The sequence below is a fragment of the Engystomops pustulosus genome, chromosome 7, assembly GCF_040894005.1.
Source record: "Engystomops pustulosus chromosome 7, aEngPut4.maternal, whole genome shotgun sequence".
Classification (NCBI taxonomy): Eukaryota; Metazoa; Chordata; class Amphibia; order Anura; family Leptodactylidae; genus Engystomops; species Engystomops pustulosus.
This window is the reverse complement of record NC_092417.1, coordinates 50079777-50099851: the sequence shown is the minus strand read 5'-3', so window position 1 is coordinate 50099851 and position 20075 is coordinate 50079777. Positions and strand designations below refer to the sequence as shown.

The following is a 20075-nucleotide window of genomic DNA, read 5'->3' as shown; positions in this document are numbered from 1 at the left end:
ACTCTTTTTTAGTACCGAGTATCTATCGGATGCCAGACAAAAGGCTCCGTTCTTACCCAACTAAAAAGGGCATTACAAGGACTATAATGCTGCATCTTACCTTAAGCCTCCGGAGAATTGAAGACACCCTCTTCTGAAGTTGATCCCACCTCTGATTTCCTTCATGTACCATCTGTTTCAGTCTGCTGGCTGCATCTGTGCGGTTCTCTCTAGCAAGCCGCCTGTACTGCTTGTTGATCAGCTCTAGATGGGTAAGACGCTCATGGATCTGCCTCTGGAACGCCTAAAATTATTGAGGTCAAAATATACTGTAACTTTTCAGATTATCACAATAAGGTGTTGTATGCGTTTATGAGAGGTATGTGTTCATCTGACCATTACAAGACCATATTTTAGCTGATGTAGCCTTCATCTCTTATTCCTAAGCATCTTCTGAAATTTCAATTAATTTGGCAAAATGAAATTACCGTATATACGCCGACCCAAGTATAAGCCGAGACCCCTAATTTTACCACCAAAACGGTGAAAACCTATTGACTCGAGTATAAGCCGAGGGTAGGAAATGCATTGGTCAGTTGTATACAGCCAGCCAGCCCCCATGTAGTATACGGCCAGCCAGCCCCCAATGTAGTATACGGCCAGCCAGCCCCCAATGTAGTATACGGCCAGCCAGCCCCCAATGTAGTATACGGCCAGCCAGCCCCCAATGTAGTATACGGCCAGCCAGCCCCCAATGTAGTATACGGCCAGCCAGCCCCCAATGTAGTATACGGCCAGCCCCCCGAAGTTTGCCAAATAGATAAAACAAATAAACTTAATACTCACCCTCCGTCGCAGCCTGATGTTTGTCATCAGCGGCAACACCGCCGCATCATACTGTGCGCCGGCTAGCAGATCGTATGGACGCGACTCTGCCAGCTATTGCAAAGAGAAGATAGAAGATCGCCGGGAGCCACGACGTGGATTGGGAGCCGCGAGGAACATAGGGGACGACGGAGGGCGAGTATTAAGTTTATTTTTTTTCATTGACTCGTGTATAAGCCGAGGTGAGGTTTTTCAGCACATTTTTTACGGTAATACATTAAGACCTTAGTCCCAAAAGTTTCTTACAAACAAATGCAACTTCTGAGGAAATAAAAATAAAGTACAATGCAGATTCCATTGTATGAAACATATGGAAATTAAAATCACTCAAATAATATTGCGTCAGGTAAGAAAATGCAGGTGTTATTACTGGTGGTAGAGAAAAAAAACCCACTAACTTAAAGTATCCCAAGACCAACACGTACCTCAAACTTCTTCTGTTCTTCTTTGGCTTTTGTATACAACACATCAGAAGAATCTGGGGAAGCGGCCATTGCTTCAGCTTCTTTAAGCCACTCATCAAATCGGGAATAGTCTTCTAGGAATTTCTGCCATAGACGACAGGTTTCCTCGATCCTACCAAAAAAAACGTGTACAATCACAAATTTGTATTAAAGGGACCCAAACTAACTGCTATGCTATGTAGAGCTATGCTCAACGTAACATTGCAGTTATCTTCCCTTTAAATATCATGGAAGCTTGGTAAAGATCAAGATGCCAACCAGAGATACTGGCACAGTCTTATGTGTGGAAATACAATCAACATCTCCCCTTAGTAAAGACAAAATAAATTAAAGAAGTCAGTTCTTACCGCATACGCCTCTCCATTGACATAGAACAAATGTTCCTCCATCGCTTATCAAGACTCCTTGTGGTCTGCTGGATGGAATCACATTCAGTCTCATTGGCACATGCATCTGTGTCGTGCAGTAGGCGCTCACAGATTTTTAACACAGATGCTACCCCGGGGCCATGGCCCTCAATGTCTTTCTGCAAGTCCTGCAAGTTTAAAACATGAGGCTCATCAATGACAGTATTCCCAATAATCACACAAAAGAACACCATGTGTAAGACTTATGGAACTACTTGAGGGTGTAAACTGCCATAACTTCAAGGTTTGGGTTCTTATAATTATTTTCCTTTTTGTAAGGGACTCTCTTAAACTACTAGCATCCTGAGGTAGGGAATGAAATATATGTTATAGAATTCTCCTTTGTGGGAAATCTCACACATATTACCTATATAATATCTCCTCTTAAATCATGATAAAAGATGAGAGGAGTTACATCAAGTTCAACCAAAGAAGGGAAGGGATTGGGGAGATTTAAGCGAAACAGTTCTATAGAACATAACCGTCAATGTTATTTAGATGTAAAAACACATCTAGGCCCTTCTTGAAGCTCTCTTCTGTCCCTGCTGTGGCCAGCGCCTGAGGCAGGCCATTTCACAGTTCTTCAGTTAGAAAAAAAAAAAAGCCTGCCGCTTCTGCCGATTAAACCTCATTTTCTCCAGACACAGACAGTGTCCTTGTCTTTTGATTTGATTTAACCCGGTTAAACTTTCCACCATATTTTTTGTATGAATGTACCTATATATATATATATATATAAATATATTTTTAAGTTTAGAGCCTGGGGTGTGACAGGCTTGTCGTTCTGTTAGATACGAAACCAGGAGATCAAAAGTTGTTAAAAACATAGTTGGAAATGCAAGCTACAGATAAAAATTCAGTTCCCATATCTGTATCTCCCAGAACCACAAGCCTGATGCATCCTAAAGATTAAATCCATAACTTTAATATGACACCAAAATCACTATGTACTTTGGAACCAAAGTGCCTAAAGTGACCCTCCCCTTTTGCCTGATCTCAGGCTAGAAATGGCTCTTTGCTCATTTTCATTATGACTTTGGAGAAGATTTTCTCTAAACCGGTGAAATTTCTAGAATTTCTTCTTTTACGTGAAAAGGACATTTCATACCCTGAGGGGATAGTAGTTTAATAGGGTAAAATGCAATTATCTATTATCACAAGATACACAATAATATCAAAACAGAATCATATTCAATCTGGCTAAATTAAGACCTTCTTTTGACATGGAAATCCAAGCTTTGGAGGATGTGCCCGACACATTAATTGTCTTTGATTGGGCCAAAAAACCCCTCAGTCTGACTGTCACGATAAGTCTTATTTCATGGCTTTACAAAGCATTTTCCTTCTGGAATAGACATACTGGTTTGGCTTAATCCCACACTATATCTTTAGACTTCTTGTAGGTCATACTTGGTGAGAAGGAGGCTGTCTGTCAAGGTAGCAAAAGTAGGCATTGTTTTCCATTTAACACCTTGGAAAATGTTTTTGCATACTTCCCAGAATTCCCTAGTGGAGCATCTATGGCTTTAAGTCTCCACACGCCTTTAAGGTGGCCTTAATTTGGCAATCTCTCCTTAAGGAGAACACCTACCGTCTGACCCTAATTATTGCCTCAAGAAGCTACATTTTAGCGCAACAGAATGATATTCAATAGTCATCACTTGTACTGGAAATTGGAGTGAACCACTGAAAAGACCTCCAGAGAGAAAATTATATATATATATTTTTTTTATTTAACTAGTTTTACATAAAACTCAATGTTTTTTTTCTTAATGTTGGTGAAAAAACTTCAATATTGGAAAAAAATGTTACATTTTTGTGCAACACTAATATTTTTTGTGGCACAGTGGAGCCTAAACTCACTCTTTGTTCTTCCAGTTTTTTGTTGATCTCTTGATCGTCGCAGATACTGTAGATAACAGGCTTGGATAATTCAGACTCAATGCGAGCCAGCCAAGTGCGCAGGTTGCTCATGTTTTTGTACAACTGTTGGATGGTTACAAGGGTTTCCTTCAAATTCTTTACACTGTGGAACGGAAAGAAAGTAAACATCACAAAACTATTTCCTCCTTTTAGTGTTGCAGGATAGCATCAGTCTATAAACAACTAGAAGAGATTTCACACTCGGTTGAGCCCATAATGAGTTAGTCTTGAGGTTAACCACTGGTCATCAGTGATCCAATAAGAAATGACAGTTCTATTTGCAATTCTCGTCTACTCTCAAAAAGGATTGAATGCAAGTACAAAAATACACAACGTAAATCCCAATCCAAGAGATTTAACGTGACTGGTGCAAAGGAAGTTACAGACCCTTCATCCGTAGCAACCAGATAGAAACTCATTTTTCTGACCAATGTATAGGTATGTATGTGTGTATGTATTAGTGGATGTTTAAACTTTGTGAAGGCAGGAAGGGGCAGAAGACCAATCACCCTCATCCACAGAGCTCTACATAATGCTGCACCCCCTCTCTTCCCTACCTCTCTTCTCGGTCAATTAAATCAGCCCCTGCTCTTCGATCAGCCATTGACCTAGAATCTAGATTATTCTCTACCTTAATTCAAACCTCTTACTCACATCGCCAGGACTTCTCCCGAGCTGCACATATTTTGTGAAATGCCCTTCCCTGGACTATCAGACTTGTACCCAACCTCCAAACATGCTCTTAAGATCTATTTATTTAGACAAGCCCATCATACTTGCTCTCTTTACAAACTCATCTTGTGTCCTCCTCCAGTCTGTTATCCAGCAATCACCAGATACCAAGCTCCAGGCTTCTCTGAAACCATTGACTTTGGACCTCGTATATAAGATTGCGACTGATGACTGGCTCAAGCAGCAGCATTTTTATTTATTAAATTACCTTTTTTCTGTTCCCTTATAAAGAATGGCTGGACCATTATACAAGCTCTTATACCTCTTGTGTCACCCCCTCATCCTCATAGACTGTAAGCTCTTGTGAGCAGGGCCCTCACTCCTATTGTTCTATTCGACTGTTTGTACTCTATAATATAGTATTTTACTTGTACATGCCCCCCTTGATTTGTGAAGCGCTAAAGAATACTATGGTGCTATATAGGATTATTATTATGATTAATTTTGTAGGGAAGTAGACTATGCAAGCGTGGCTGATCCCATGCTTAGGGTTGGTGGACAGACATTCAGATCACCAGTCAACAGCTGGCATATGTTACCAATATATGATCACATGTAGTAAGGGTAAAGAAGGGTTAAGGTGGATAATGACACAGCTTAAGATCACTATATTATTTAAAGGGTAATGATGTTTTCTGATATTATACAGCTGTGTTCACATGCAATATTCCCATAGCATTGGCTTATTTGATACTTTAATGAGAAATGGTTTGTGCAAGGCAGTAAAAGCTTAGCTTTTATTTTTTGGCTTCAGTTTAAAAAAAATTAAAGATGATGTCTGATTGGTTGGAAGATGTATCAGAATCTGTCAATCTTTCAGTGCTCCTACTAGCTAAGAGGCGCACCTGTAGCTGCAATATGCTGCTCTAAGAGGGGGGTGGCATAGTAAGCCAGGTTTTTTCAGAAACCACTTTAGGGTCAAAATACAGTGCAATGAAGATGGAATATAATTGTGACAGGTGTCCCATCTATAGTCAGGGTAGCATTAGAGGGGTAACTGTATTCGGATTTTATTCCATAGACACAGCGCCAAGTTGGTCTTCTGGCGGTGTCTGGTATTACAGTGAAACTATTCACTTCAAAATGGAAAATACTATATTGAAAGAGGCATTATTTATGGAAACAAAAGAAGAAGAAGAAAAAAAAAAAGAAAGTTCTCTCCTAAATAGTAAGAGACACCTGATAAACTTTACATCTAGGTACACAGTTCCAGGAAAACACCTTTCAGGATCACTGACCGGCCCCATGCAGCCAATACTGAAGATAATAACCAGACTGTAACATATTAACCTCACAGTATGATAATGGAAAGCAATATTAACCTAATAGAGCCCGGGTATAAGACAATTAACTTAGTTTTGTCAGCGCCATAGAAATCCAGCGGGAAGAAGAAGCATGTATCCAGACATGTGCTCACATACAGGGGCCTGCAATGCAGTCATGCAACGAGCCAACAGATATGGAAATGCATTTCAAGTGCAAATCACGAATATGGCCATTAGGAATAGGCTCATTTTAATAGAACAAAGGGGCCCAGCGCTGTGCTGCAGAGCTCCGTCTGTGTGCCAGAGACCTGTATACAGAGGTTAATGATAAACATATGGAGATGCCTTACCATAAATGTAGAAAGGAATTACATCCCTGGAAAACACAAGACTATAGTGGATCCTGTGTATGCCTCTTCAGTGTCCATTCCCCCAGGTATGATCTGAGCAGCCCCCATATCAGACATGGCCAAGACAGTGCAAGGAATTACAGGCTGCAGCACCTGCATGTTGTCTGACAGCCATTCATTCATTCATAGGTCTGCACACAGCACATACAGGCATTGACGGTAACCCATCCCCCCCTAAAGAGGGCTGATCAAAGTGTATGTGCTGATGGGGAGGGACGCTACATCAGGAAACATAATGCTGTACTTACTGTCAGAATTCCTTACTATGTATCCTCAGGAGTAAAGCATCACCACTACCGGAGCAGCCCCCAAGCCAGAGGAAACCCCTCCCTATACCATGGCCTATTTATTTACAGCTTTATATAAAAGAAGCCTCTCTATGGTACAAACGGCTGTGCCATCTCTTGCTACATAGCCTACAATATGAAGGGTATTACGTAGAAAATACTAAATATTGTTATGCCCATAGGAAAAAAAAAAAATTTAAATGTAGAGAAACTGGATACAAACTTAAAATATTGTGATTTTCTTAAGATTTCATATAGCAAATATTTTAATTAAGGCTGTTACTGTGTCCACAAAGTCCAATATGTAGTCTGTAAGTCACCCAACTGCATAGACATTGGGGTCATATCACCACATTTCACAGATTTTGTGGGATGAATAGATGGCATCAAATGCACCAGGGTCCATTTTTGGGATGTTTTATCTGAGGGCATGGGTGTAGCACATATTACTCTCTACCCGATGTGACAAATGCCTGCCAGCTCACATCTGTTGACGGTTTTCTGGAGAAATGGCACCTGGCTCTGATCCTAATAAAGCTTTGCGGTCCTAATCCTAACTGGACCAAATCCATGGGCAGTGGGTCAAATCACTGGAGTGGATAAAGAATGAATGCTTAGCACTTCCAGTGAACAGAATGCCAGCCCTGGGCATCTCCGCTGGGCCAAGAGATGAAACACCTTACCAGCACACAGCAAAACCTGCCCAAGAAGAAGACAAAAATCCATAATGAATAGGAAACCTTCATGACCATGCATGTGCACACCAGCACATCCATATGAGCTTCTAGGACATCAGGTCTTGAAACTTATGATGGACTGTATACAAACTTGAAGCGCGTCTACGTATACACAAGAGGTGTCTGCATGCTTATAGATTAATTCCTGTGTGTGTATATAACATACCATTTACCTGGCACGGCGCCCACCCAATCAATACTTTGCAAACCTCTCCGATGGAGATAAATATTGAAACTTACGGTATTGTGGAGCAGATCCCATCTTTGCCTGTAGGACAGGGTCCTCACTTAGGGGAGGACATATCAGTGTTCATTTGGGAATCCAACAGCCTGTTACCAATGTGTGTCCAGATACCCAAAACGTTTTTTTTTTTCATGACATAGTGTAGTATGACAACACTTGGACCAAAATGATACTAAGTATCACAACAGAATTCCAAATTCTGGTATCAGTGCAACTCTAGTTATTATAGGTTCATATTGTAGGGAACATCTATTCCTATGGTCCCATAACTTGCTCATAATTTCATTAGAGGCATATATAGTATTCTATGGAAATGTCAACACTGTAAAATCCCAAACAACTACAATATAAGGGTGGATTAAAAGAAGAAAAACTGTAGCAAGTAATTTTTGGGGGTTGGAGCTGAAAAAACTATTCACATGTACTGAAATGTAATAAATTAGCAGAATTTTCACTGATAATTTCAGAGTAGCCTTTAAAGGGATACTGCCATCGTATGTTACCACATTTAAATACCGTCCTAGCCTCTTCAGGTAGGATATCATAGTATCATAGTTAATAAGGTTAGAAAGAGACATCAGTCCATAAAATCCGACCTATTAAATTGACCCAAACAAAGAATTCCTTTTTTCTTTAAAATCTTGTCTGCATTTATATAAAAAAGTTTCCTCCAAAGTCATGTAAAAATGGGCTGAAAACTGTAATTTTTTACCAAGGAGGAGTCAAGCTCAGAGGCTGGCAATAGAAATACTACACTAGGATAAAATTTCTGTTAACAAATAAAAAAATATGTATACAACATACATGCAACAGATTAGACATCTTGGACTTGCCTGTGACTAATCCACAGTATTGTACAGTAGCATTTACTACTAGGTTCATATGCACTGTGCAGGAAGAGTCTCCATTCTTAGAAAGTCCTTTCATGGTGAATGTGGCCTTCACCTTTAGAAATGCAGAGAGTTATAACAGCTGCACACCTCCTGCAGTTACCCAGTGGATTCAGCAGCTCTGAAGTAGTTTAAAATAAATAAATAAATAAATAAAATAATAATTCGGAAAAGAGCAGACTGAGGCCATCTGCACACTTTGCAGATTGTGTGCAGAAATAAGCAAATTAGGCTGAAAGGCTCTGGGGGCCGGGCATTATCAGAGCACTTTAAGGCTCCGCCTCTACAGCATTAACAACGCTCCTTTACTTTACCACCACCTGTTGCCCTTCAGCTACATCACTCCTGGGCCAGCAAGATATGGAGACCTGTGGTGCTCTGTCAAAACTCTTTGGCCTAATTTACATATTTCTAAAACGAAATAAGTTTGGCATAGAAGGAGCAATTGGTCAATAAAAACAAAGGTATGGGTGACGTGTGGCATAGCCTGACAAAACAAAGTGCTAAAAGTGGACAACCCGTTTTAAAGGGAATTCATCTACCAAAACTAACCAAATGGTTTGTGTGTGTATGTAAAATTTATACAAGTTTCCAATAGAATTTCTGCCTGTTTCTCGACCTTTTCTAGAGCTCTGCTTGCTCTCCTTCTATTGAAAGATTCTATGTTTGCTGCGCAAGCTGTTAGTATCACTGAGCTCGGATTTCTTCTGTGATAGTAACGGCTCATGCACCTGTGTGACCATGGTCTTATTTCTGTCCACTGGAAGTAAACATAGAAGCTTTCTATAGAGGGACAGCAAGCAGAGATCTAGAAAACAGTAAGGGATTGATACAGAAAGTACACTGGAAAACTCTATAAAGCTTTTCCTTTCACAAATCATATCAATTATTTGCTGAAAGTAGCCCCTTTAAAGAGTCATCACTCGCTAAAACAAAATCACCTACAATTTAATATGCTGAAATCCATTACATGGGCCACATTCTTAAAGGGGTATCCCATTTTTGTTTTTTTAATATTGAGCACTTATTATAAAGATCATTAATTGATCTACAGTACTCCTTGAAGCAGTTGTGCTTTATTCAATAAAGAAAGCATCTTTTTGGCAAAAGTACATCCGTGGGCTTTCTTCGTGTTGTGCCGGTCCGAACTTTGTTTTCTACATGTACCAGATGGCTATGGATGGAGATTTTTCCACGCACCAGGAGACATCTGGGAGGTGTACAGCCTAGAGTGATCTAAAGGTTGGATGAGCTGGCTTTTTTAGCCAATTTGTTCTACTTACTGTAGTGGAAGTGTTATTGTGTATCAGAAAATTGTATGCCACTTTAATTTTCTTCTGGTGGCGCTGCATAGGGAGGGTACAATTTCCCCCCCCCCCCTCCCCCAAAGCGTGTAGATTTGACAATGCACTTTTGATGGAGGACATCCTTCATGTGTTACCACTTACTACTGGGTTGAGACAAAACAAACAAAACAAAACCCCCCACAGATGTGTGACCTGAGCATTGTGCATGGCCCGATATCCCCCACCCCCTTCCCTTTTGTGTTACATCAAGTTCCCGCCAGTAATCAGACCTGACACTTCTTTTCTGAATGGCACAAGCTCTTCCACACGCGATGAGGGTGCCGCTTGTAACGCTGCCATATGGCCAAGCCGAGCCTGATGTCACACACTGAATCACATCACTGTCTAAGCCCTTAGTCTGACTAAGGAGCCTGCCAGCTTGGCCGTACCAGTCATTATCATTGAGCGCTTCTTTATGAATGTAATGCAGTATAATGAATACTAACCGGCTGCAAATACATTTACCAGCCATATACCAGAGCACTGACACAAGACAAAAATGGAGGATGCAATGTAAGATACAACACACTACCTGATAACCATGCAACCTTAGATTATGACAAAATCCTGACTCCACTCTGCTACATGTGTATGAATCAATCACCAGAGACCTATTCTATTACAGTGACCACATTATCACACAGCAGTTGGAGCAGCTGCAGCCAACAAAAGTTGTTCTTGCCTTGATACAAACTTTAGCTTCATTTCCAAGTGGCAGCAGGTGCCATATTAACATAACAATAACCTGGGTCCAGAAAAGAAAAAGTAGTAGTTTTCTAACCAGGGTATTAGTAAAAAAAAATCCTGTATGTGACCTTATGTACACAATAGTTGAGCACAGACTGTATGGTGGTCTCAGTATACAATTACAGAACCATTTGAACATATTCTACCTTATAAACAAAATTTCTAGAAATAATAGTGCATATAGGTCCAGAAAGCATCACCAGGCCTACTACATATATAAACCAATCTAAAAATATATATTTTACATATAATATTCCAGGTGGGGACAGGAGACTTCACTTACCGTGAGCTGATAACATCAAATAAGTGCTTCCAGCGATCATTAACTTTATTCAGTTTGTTCTCTATTTCTTTAGAGCGAGCCTGGTTGGTGGCATTGATGAGTTGGTCTCCGATTTGCTTCAAGTGAACTTTATTCTCGCTGAAGAGGTTAATCTCTTCCATGCAGTCCTACAATACAAAAGCAAATAAAAATTATAACAGCGCAATAATACTATAATCTTATACAAAGAATTCAATCCAAATGCTCAAGTTTAGTTCCCAGAATATTGTATATCTACATAACACTGTACTTGGAATAGTTCCCGTTATCTATATGCCAACACTGAGACATCTGAGACTAAGACATTACTGATCTATACACAACCTACTCTAAACATTTATTGTTATATTTTAATAAAAATTAAACTTTTAATCAAATTGCATATATCAATTGTCCAGAGAATACAAGTAGCTTTATGTTTGTCAGCTTTTATATTGAGTACTGCTAAACGCAGACAGAAAGTGGGAAACAAATGTGCACCAAGAAGAAGCTGATAAAGTATCTAATGACTTAACTCCTTACAGTCACTTAATAGTCTAATCTCCTTACATAGTTCATCATCAAGTCAAACATTGTCAATGTTAGAAAAACGTTAAAGGACTCCATGTTCTCGTGATCTGTGGGGGTCTTTGTTTACATAGCGCCATCAAAATTCCGTAGCGCTTTGCAAATCAAAGATTTAAGAAACACTGCTCACTGACGGAGCACAGAAAAAAAAAAGAAGACAAAACAGCTTTTTTTCCTATTATTGTATAATGTATATTGCACAATTTATCATCATGATCTCACAGCACATAGAGCAAGTGATGGTCAGGAACACTAGTGCATAAATTAAAGTACGAGGCTCCCTGAGGCGCTCGGCCGACGTAGCCGTAATTAGCATAAAACTTTTATAACTCTATATTTCTGCAATTGTGGAACATCTTTATGATTTTACTTGTTAAGATCAGTTCTAGGGAACGTTGAGGTTTTATTTTCTACTATTTTCAGACCCCCTAGGGTACTTTAACCCCAAGTTATCAGATTGATCCTACCATATACTGCCATACTACAGAATAGACATATGTGTGGATTTTCCATATCATCTATTACAATGTGTATCGCATATTGTAATAGATCACCTAAAACAAGGCAGCCTCATCTGTCATGTCAACAGATCGTCGCTCCCCGATAATATCATGGGGAGCAACAATCAAAACAAAGATGGCGACGCTCATGCAATGTAAATTATTCAAGACAATAAAGATCTGCTTGGTGTCCATCTATTCTCCTTGTACCTTCTGCAGCTTCTCGATCATTTCCTCGATATTGACATCCCCAGTCTGCAGTACTTTGCTCTCCATCTGTGTCAGCCAGTCACATAGCTCCTTATTCTTTTCATTGAAGACATTCCAGGCATTGAGACGGTCCTCAATCTCCTGTTTCCTCATAGATACCTGTATTGGAGAGGTAAGCATCCTTAGTGAAATTACACCAAATAGGTAAAACAACCAGAAAAACCTGTGTTGTATAGCAGGAAACTTGTAACTACCACAGGAGATAATAGATTAATCGAACCATTTAGTCGGTCTGTGACATTTATTACTTAATTGGAAGGATGATCCCTTCTTGGCCTGGACTACACAGCACATACAGCAGAGAGTTGACGGTAATAAGGCACAGACAAGCCATGACACTTGTAATAATAAATCTTGTAGACTTGGTCAAGACACAAAGGCCATAGACATACAGAACCAATCACACTGGTAAAATGGACCATGTTCAAATACTCGAACCCCAAACCTACCAAAATTGGCAAGATATACTGTACAAAAATATTTTTTACTGGAGGCTATGGCTCTACAGTTATTCAAACAGGTGACAGCTGTAGACACTCAAACGTCAAAATTGTGATATCCAAGTCTTATTCGTGGTCCAGCATAAAATACCTTTAAACAGCAGCACTCACTGATTCCTGCCTATTTAGGGTAAGGTCACACTCAGCACTTGCATTGCGTCTAGAAACGCAACAGTAGGGTGGGCCTCGGCCCAATTACATAGGTGTTTACACGCAAAAGCATGCAATTGGTAACAAGCACCCACCCCAGTGCACTTGCATTGCGTTTCTAGCAAGCGCCACATGTGACAGCACCCTTAAAAAGAAAAACTGATCAGCCAGTTTCTTGGTGGGGTCTGACCCATTCCTTTACAAAGTTTAGCACAGTAACCCCGGTGTGCTATTTTTTCTTGGATTTTATTTGTGGGGGACCTAACGCCCAGAGCCTTTCAGTGTGCCCCCATAAAACAGGTTGTTCTTTGCTCCTCCGATTGTTGTGCCGCTTGAAGTGTGTGTGTGTGTGTGTATGTGTGTTAATAAGTGCTATTCTTGAGATTGTCAGAGACAAAATGAATACTCCATTTGGGCTGAAGTGCCACTGGCTGCACACCCTCAAGTTACTACACTGTGGACATAGAAATCAGACCTAATATTTTAGAATCTGTCATCAATTTATTGGGATAATTTAGGATAGATTCATGCTGCCTTGTGCTCACTGCCTGTACTTCTTCCGGTGGCGACACATTGACACAGTGTCATCACTGCGGCCAATCATTATCATTTTGTATTATGTGAATAACCCCAAACTTGAATCTTCGTGGATCCACATGAATGTGTTTTTAACAGATGTGTGTAGAGACTGTAAAAAAAAAAAAAAAAATTGTGCTGTCCATATTTGTGGATCAGTTTACAAGTTACACAATCATTTCATACTTCAAGAAGTTGGAACAAGCTAGTGACATTTACCAGCCTTCCGTAATTTTGCCAGATTCACAAAAATTGAATGACACAAGCCATGTTTGCAGATATAAAGCTAAGCAAAGGATTACATACTGATGACACATGGGCCGCAATAACAAAGTAGGGATCCATTGTCTTCAGACCAAGAATACAGACTATTTATAGGTTATATTAAAAAACACAATTACATCTATAACAAAAGGGAAAAAAAAAACCCCAACTGACTGTTGCTATAACAGTAGCGCATATTAAGATAAGCAATGGCAAAGCTACCATGTCATACAGACGTAGCAGAGCTAAATATGTCATCCACATGAATTACAGGGTATCAAAGTATTATTAAGTATTACTACAATCCAGCGCTGTTTATCTATCCAGTTGTGCACACCAACAATTTCACACATAACCCTGGACTCTCGTACACACAGAGAGACAGTAATACAATTTGTTATAGTTCACACTGTGTTATAGAAACTCCAAGCCAAACAGTGGAACCAAAACAAACACAGCTACTCTGTGACTTACCCTTAGGCACAGCTACTCAGTGACTTACCCTTAGGCACAGCTACTCAGTGACTTACCCTTAGGCACAGCTCTTCCCATTGCCGGTGTAAAGCTTCCACTTGGTTATTGAGTATAATTCCATCCTCCGCTATGATGTACTGGGATAACTCTGACTTCATGTCATCCAGATCTTTTAAACTATCTCCCCACTCATCCAGGGCTTCCTCTAGCTCCTGCATTGATACACAAGGGACAAGCCACACAGCTCAGCTCTGGCTTTTTGCAAACCTGTTTAATCTTGTGATTGGTCAGTGGGGGGAGGGGAGGATAGGAAGGGGGCTGGGTGTTTATACATGCACAGTAACTGTGGGACAATGCTAAGCCTCCCCTGTAGCCTGCACTTCTATCCAAGGCCAACTGCAACAGGCTGCTGAGCTGACTATATCTGGCACTGAAGGTGTTAAGTCAGAGGAGACTTGGGAACTATGTAAGGAACAGGCTGGGAAGGAAGAGCAGCAGGGATACTACTTCCTCATAACACTGCTTACTCTTTAGTGATGTTAGGCCTTGGTCAGAATTAATTGTTTCACTGTATATCTCAATCCAGGGGAAAAAATACAACTTTTTTTGCATTTATCTTAGGAAATAAACTCTGTGTTAGGGCAGATTCACACAGCAGTGAAAATCAGAGGCGCATCTTTTTTTTTTTTTTATGGATGGCACTTGGCTGCACCTCATGCAATATCAGTGTCCACGGCGAAATTATAACAGACGGTGCAACCTATCCGTTAAGAAGGAGAGCATGTACTAGACAAATCCAATTTTTACAGATCACTCATTAAGTGTCGCTGGCTCTGACAGTGTAGAACTGGAGATCGCTAGTCTTTTTCTGCAACTGATTCTTAATTGTCCATCTGACTGTTTGCCACAATGAGGCGCACCCTTCTTATTTTTTGGCGCACTGACTATTTCCCGTCCTGTCCATGCCCCCTTTTCTGGAGATCACACAAACTTTGTCAAGGCTACGCCCCCCTTTGTGGGAAGAGTCAGAAAAGTGACAAAACATGGTGTAGAAGCCATAAATTTGGTCAATGTTTTGGAAGGTGTTAGGCCCGTGACACACGGTTGGCGTTTGTTGCTGCATTTTTTCATAGCGTTTTTGCATTCTTGAAAACCATATTGTATTTGCATATTAAACAAAGGGGGGGCAAAATGATAAATGTAAAGCGCTACACCCATGAAAAACACCTACATACAAAGTCTTATACAAAATCATGTGTCAGGTAGCAAAATGAATATAATCTTTATTAACAAAATGCATATATATATATATAACAACTGATCAGACAAAACAATATAATAACACTTAAAAAGGGGAAAACAGCAACGCTGTGACCCTATAGCAAAACAACACAGGAGAGACAGTGATACCTGATAATGCTCTTATCTTCCTTTAGAGCCCTGTTCAGACCCCTGTCCTATAGTCAAATACTGGCATATGTATACAAAGGCATATATAGAGCAAGGAAATGGGCATGGGATGAAAAAATGTGTGTATAGCAAAAAAAAAAATCATTTATCATTTATGTAATGTACCCAAAAGAGCCTATACAAATACCAAAAAGAGCCAAAGGTTCCTATACACATCCACAGCCTGCAATACACAGAAAAGAATGTTATAGATATAATAATCCTAGCTCTATAGCTGGAGTCACCATGTACTGCTGGACAGAGTGGAAGGACAGGGCTCTAAAGGAAGACATATGCATTATCATTAGAGATGAGCGAACATGCTCGTCCGAGCTTGATGCTCGGTCGAGCATTAGGGTACTCGAAACTGCTCGTTACTCGGACGAATACTTCGCCCGCTCGAGAAAATGGCAGCTCCCGCCGTTTTGCTTTTTGGCGGCCAGAAACAGAGCCAATCACAAGCCAGGAGACTCTGCACTCCACCCAGCATGACGTGGTACCCTTACACGTCGATAGCAGTGGTTGGCTGGCCAGATCAGGTGACCCTGGGATAGACTAGCCGCTGGCCGCGCTGCTCGGATCATTCTGTCTCTGGATGCCGCTAGGGAGAGAGCTGCTGCTGGTCAGGGAAAGCGTTAGGGTGTTCTATTAGCTTACTGTTAGGCAGGAGTGATTCTCAAAGAACCCAACAGCCCTTCTTAGGGCTACAATAACGTTCTACTTTTTTTATTTTAATTTGCATCTATTACCATTTTGTGAGGAATTAGCAGGGGGACTTGCTACCGTTGTGTTTAGCTCTTAGTGGCACACATATCCATAGCAAAGACCGAAGTGGGAAAATTCAGTAGGGGTTGGATTTCTATTAGGCAATAACTCAGTGTCATCTCATCTGGCATAGTAGTGTGCTTCCTTTGATACTTGGCTAGAAAATAGCCATAGGAGAATACAAACAGCTTCTTGAAGCCTACAGTAGCGTTCTATATATTTGATTTCTGGTTGATCTGCTGGTGGCTGTAGTTTCTGCAGTGCATGTACTTGCCAATTCTGAGCAATTTGTAGTGAGACTTGCGACCGCTGTGTTCTGCGCTTAGTGGCGCACATATCCATAGCAAAGGCCGAAGTGGGAAAATTCAGTAGGGGTTGGATTTCTATTAGGCAATAACTCAGTGTCATCTCATCTGGCATAGTAGTGTGCTTCCTTTGATACTTGGCTAGAAAATAGCCATAGGAGAATACAAACAGCTTCTTGAAGCCTACAGTAGCGTTCTATATATTTGATTTCTGGTTGATCTGCTGGTGGCTGTAGTTTCTGCAGTGCATGTACTTGCCAATTCTGAGCAATTTGTAGTGAGACTTGCGACCGCTGTGTTCTGCGCTTAGTGGCGCACATATCCATAGCAAAGGCCGAAGTGGGAAAATTCAGTAGGGGTTGGATTTCTATTAGGCAATAACTCAGTGTCATCTCATCTGGCATAGTAGTGTGCTTCCTTTGATACTTGGCTAGAAAATAGCCATAGGAGAATACAAACAGCTTCTTGAAGCCTACAGTAGCGTTCTATATATTTGATTTCTGGTTGATCTGCTGGTGGCTGTAGTTTCTGCAGTGCATGTACTTGCCAATTCTGAGCAATTTGTAGTGAGACTTGCGACCGCTGTGTTCTGCGCTTAGTGGCGCACATATCCATAGCAAAGGCCGAAGTGGGAAAATTCAGTAGGGGTTGGATTTCTATTAGGCAATAACTCAGTGTCATCTCATCTGGCATAGTAGTGTGCTTCCTTTGATACTTGGCTAGAAAATAGCCATAGGAGAATACAAACAGCTTCTTGAAGCCTACAGTAGCGTTCTATATATTTGATTTCTGGTTGATCTGCTGGTGGCTGTAGTTTCTGCAGTGCATGTACTTGCCAATTCTGAGCAATTTGTAGTGAGACTTGCGACCGCTGTGTTCTGCGCTTAGTGGCGCACATATCCATAGCAAAGGCCGAAGTGGCAAAATTCAGTAGGGGTTGGATTTCTATTAGGCAATAACTCAGTGTCATCTCATCTGGCATAGTAGTGTGCTTCCTTTGATACTTGGCTAGAAAATAGCCATAGGAGAATACAAACAGCTTCTTGAAGCCTACAGTAGCGTTCTATATATTTGATTTCTGGTTGATCTGCTGGTGGCTGTAGTTTCTGCAGTGCGTGTACTTGCCAATTCTGAGCAATTTGTAGTGAGACTTGCGACCGCTGTGTTCTGCGCTTAGTGGCGCACATATCCATAGCAAAGGCCGAAGTGGCAAAATTCAGTAGGGGTTGGATTTCTATTAGGCAATAACTCAGTGTCATCTCATCTGGCATAGTAGTGTGCTTCCTTTGATACTTGGCTAGAAAATAGCCATAGGAGAATACAAACAGCTTCTTGAAGCCTACAGTAGCGTTCTATATATTTGATTTCTGGTTGATCTGCTGGTGGCTGTAGTTTCTGCAGTGCATGTACTTGCCAATTCTGAGCAATTTGTAGTGAGACTTGCGACCGCTGTGTTCTGCGCTTAGTGGCGCACATATCCATAGCAAAGGCCGAAGTGGGAAAATTCAGTAGGGGTTGGATTTCTATTAGGCAATAACTCAGTGTCATCTCATCTGGCATAGTAGTGTGCTTCCTTTGATACTTGGCTAGAAAATAGCCATAGGAGAATACAAACAGCTTCTTGAAGCCTACAGTAGCGTTCTATATATTTGATTTCTGGTTGATCTGCTGGTGGCTGTAGTTTCTGCAGTGCATGTACTTGCCAATTCTGAGCAATTTGTAGTGAGACTTGCGACCGCTGTGTTCTGCGCTTAGTGGCGCACATATCCATAGCAAAGGCCGAAGTGGGAAAATTCAGTAGGGGTTGGATTTCTATTAGGCAATAACTCAGTGTCATCTCATCTGGCATAGTAGTGTGCTTCCTTTGATACTTGGCTAGAAAATAGCCATAGGAGAATACAAACAGCTTCTTGAAGCCTACAGTAGCGTTCTATATATTTGATTTCTGGTTGATCTGCTGGTGGCTGTAGTTTCTGCAGTGCATGTACTTGCCAATTCTGAGCAATTTGTAGTGAGACTTGCGACCGCTGTGTTCTGCGCTTAGTGGCGCACATATCCATAGCAAAGGCCGAAGTGGGAAAATTCAGTAGGGGTTGGATTTCTATTAGGCAATAACTCAGTGTCATCTCATCTGGCATAGTAGTGTGCTTCCTTTGATACTTGGCTAGAAAATAGCCATAGGAGAATACAAACAGCTTCTTGAAGCCTACAGTAGCGTTCTATATATTTGATTTCTGGTTGATCTGCTGGTGGCTGTAGTTTCTGCAGTGCATGTACTTGCCAATTCTGAGCAATTTGTAGTGAGACTTGCGACCGCTGTGTTCTGCGCTTAGTGGCGCACATATCCATAGCAAAGGCCGAAGTGGGAAAATTCAGTAGGGGTTGGATTTCTATTAGGCAATAACTCAGTGTCATCTCATCTGGCATAGTAGTGTGCTTCCTTTGATACTTGGCTAGAAAATAGCCATAGGAGAATACAAACAGCTTCTTGAAGCCTACAGTAGCGTTCTATATATTTGATTTCTGGTTGATCTGCTGGTGGCTGTAGTTTCTGCAGTGCATGTACTTGCCAATTCTGAGCAATTTGTAGTGAGACTTGCGACCGCTGTGTTCTGCGCTTAGTGGCGCACATATCCATAGCAAAGGCCGAAGTGGCAAAATTCAGTAGGGGTTGGATTTCTATTAGGCACTAACTCAGTGTCATCTCATCTGGCATAGTAGTGTGCTTCCTTTGATACTTGGCTAGAAAATAGCCATAGCAATAGGATAGGATTGTTTGGTTTTAAAAACTCAAAAAAAAACAAAAAACACAAAAAAAAAAAAAAACACAAAAAAAAACAAAAAGAAGTAAAAAAAAAAAAAAAGTTATAACTCTCATTTTAAAAATGTTTAACCCGAGGGCTAGGGGTAGAGGACGAGGGCGGGGACGTGGGCGTCCAACTACTGCAGGGGTCAGAGGCCGTGGTCCTGGGCGGGGTGAGACACCACCTGCTGATGAGGGAGCAGGGGAACGCCGCAGAGCTACACTCCCTAGGTTCATGTCTGAAGTTACTGGGACTCGTGGTAGAGCACTGTTGAGGCCAGAACAGTGCGAACAGGTGATGTCGTGGATTGCTGACAATGCTTCGAGCAATTTGTCCACCACCAGTCAGTCTTCCACGCAGTCCACCCATGTCACCGAAATCCCCACTCCTCCAGCTCCTGCACCTCAGCCTCCTCCCCCCCAGTCTGCCCCCTCCCAGGAAAATTTGCCATTTGAACCGGCATACTCTGAGGAACTGTTTTCTGGACCCTTCCCACAGTCACAAACCACTTGTCCGGTTGCTGCTGAGCAATTTTCCGATGCCCAGGTTTTCCACCAGTCACAGTCTGTGGGTGATGATGACCTTCTTGACGTAGTGGAAGTGTGTAAAGAGGTGTCCGACGATGAGGAGACACGGTTGTCAGACAGTGGGGAAGTTGTTGTCAGGGCAGGAAGTCCGAGGGGGGAGCAGACTGAGGGATCGGAGGATGATGATGTGACAGACCCAAGCTGGGTTGAGAGGCCGGGTGAACACAGTGCTTCTGAGACGGAGGAGAGTCCTCGACCTGAACAGGTTGGAAGAGGCAGTGGTGGG

The 20075-nt window shown here is 41.4% G+C and overlaps 1 protein-coding gene across 1 annotated transcript in view; it reads right to left on the bottom strand.

Moving 5' to 3' along the window:
- Positions 1 to 20075, bottom strand: part of SYNE2 (spectrin repeat containing nuclear envelope protein 2) — a 248849-nt gene that overhangs the window by 12368 nt on the left and 216406 nt on the right. The window contains exons 96-102 of the mRNA XM_072116513.1: positions 13996 to 14151; positions 11916 to 12074; positions 10600 to 10766; positions 3599 to 3761; positions 1676 to 1863; positions 1290 to 1440; positions 101 to 283 (exon numbers count right to left, since the gene is read on the bottom strand). Coding sequence (XP_071972614.1) covers positions 101 to 283; positions 1290 to 1440; positions 1676 to 1863; positions 3599 to 3761; positions 10600 to 10766; positions 11916 to 12074; positions 13996 to 14151 — 1167 coding nt within the window. The remainder of the gene's footprint in view (positions 1 to 100; positions 284 to 1289; positions 1441 to 1675; positions 1864 to 3598; positions 3762 to 10599; positions 10767 to 11915; positions 12075 to 13995; positions 14152 to 20075) is intronic.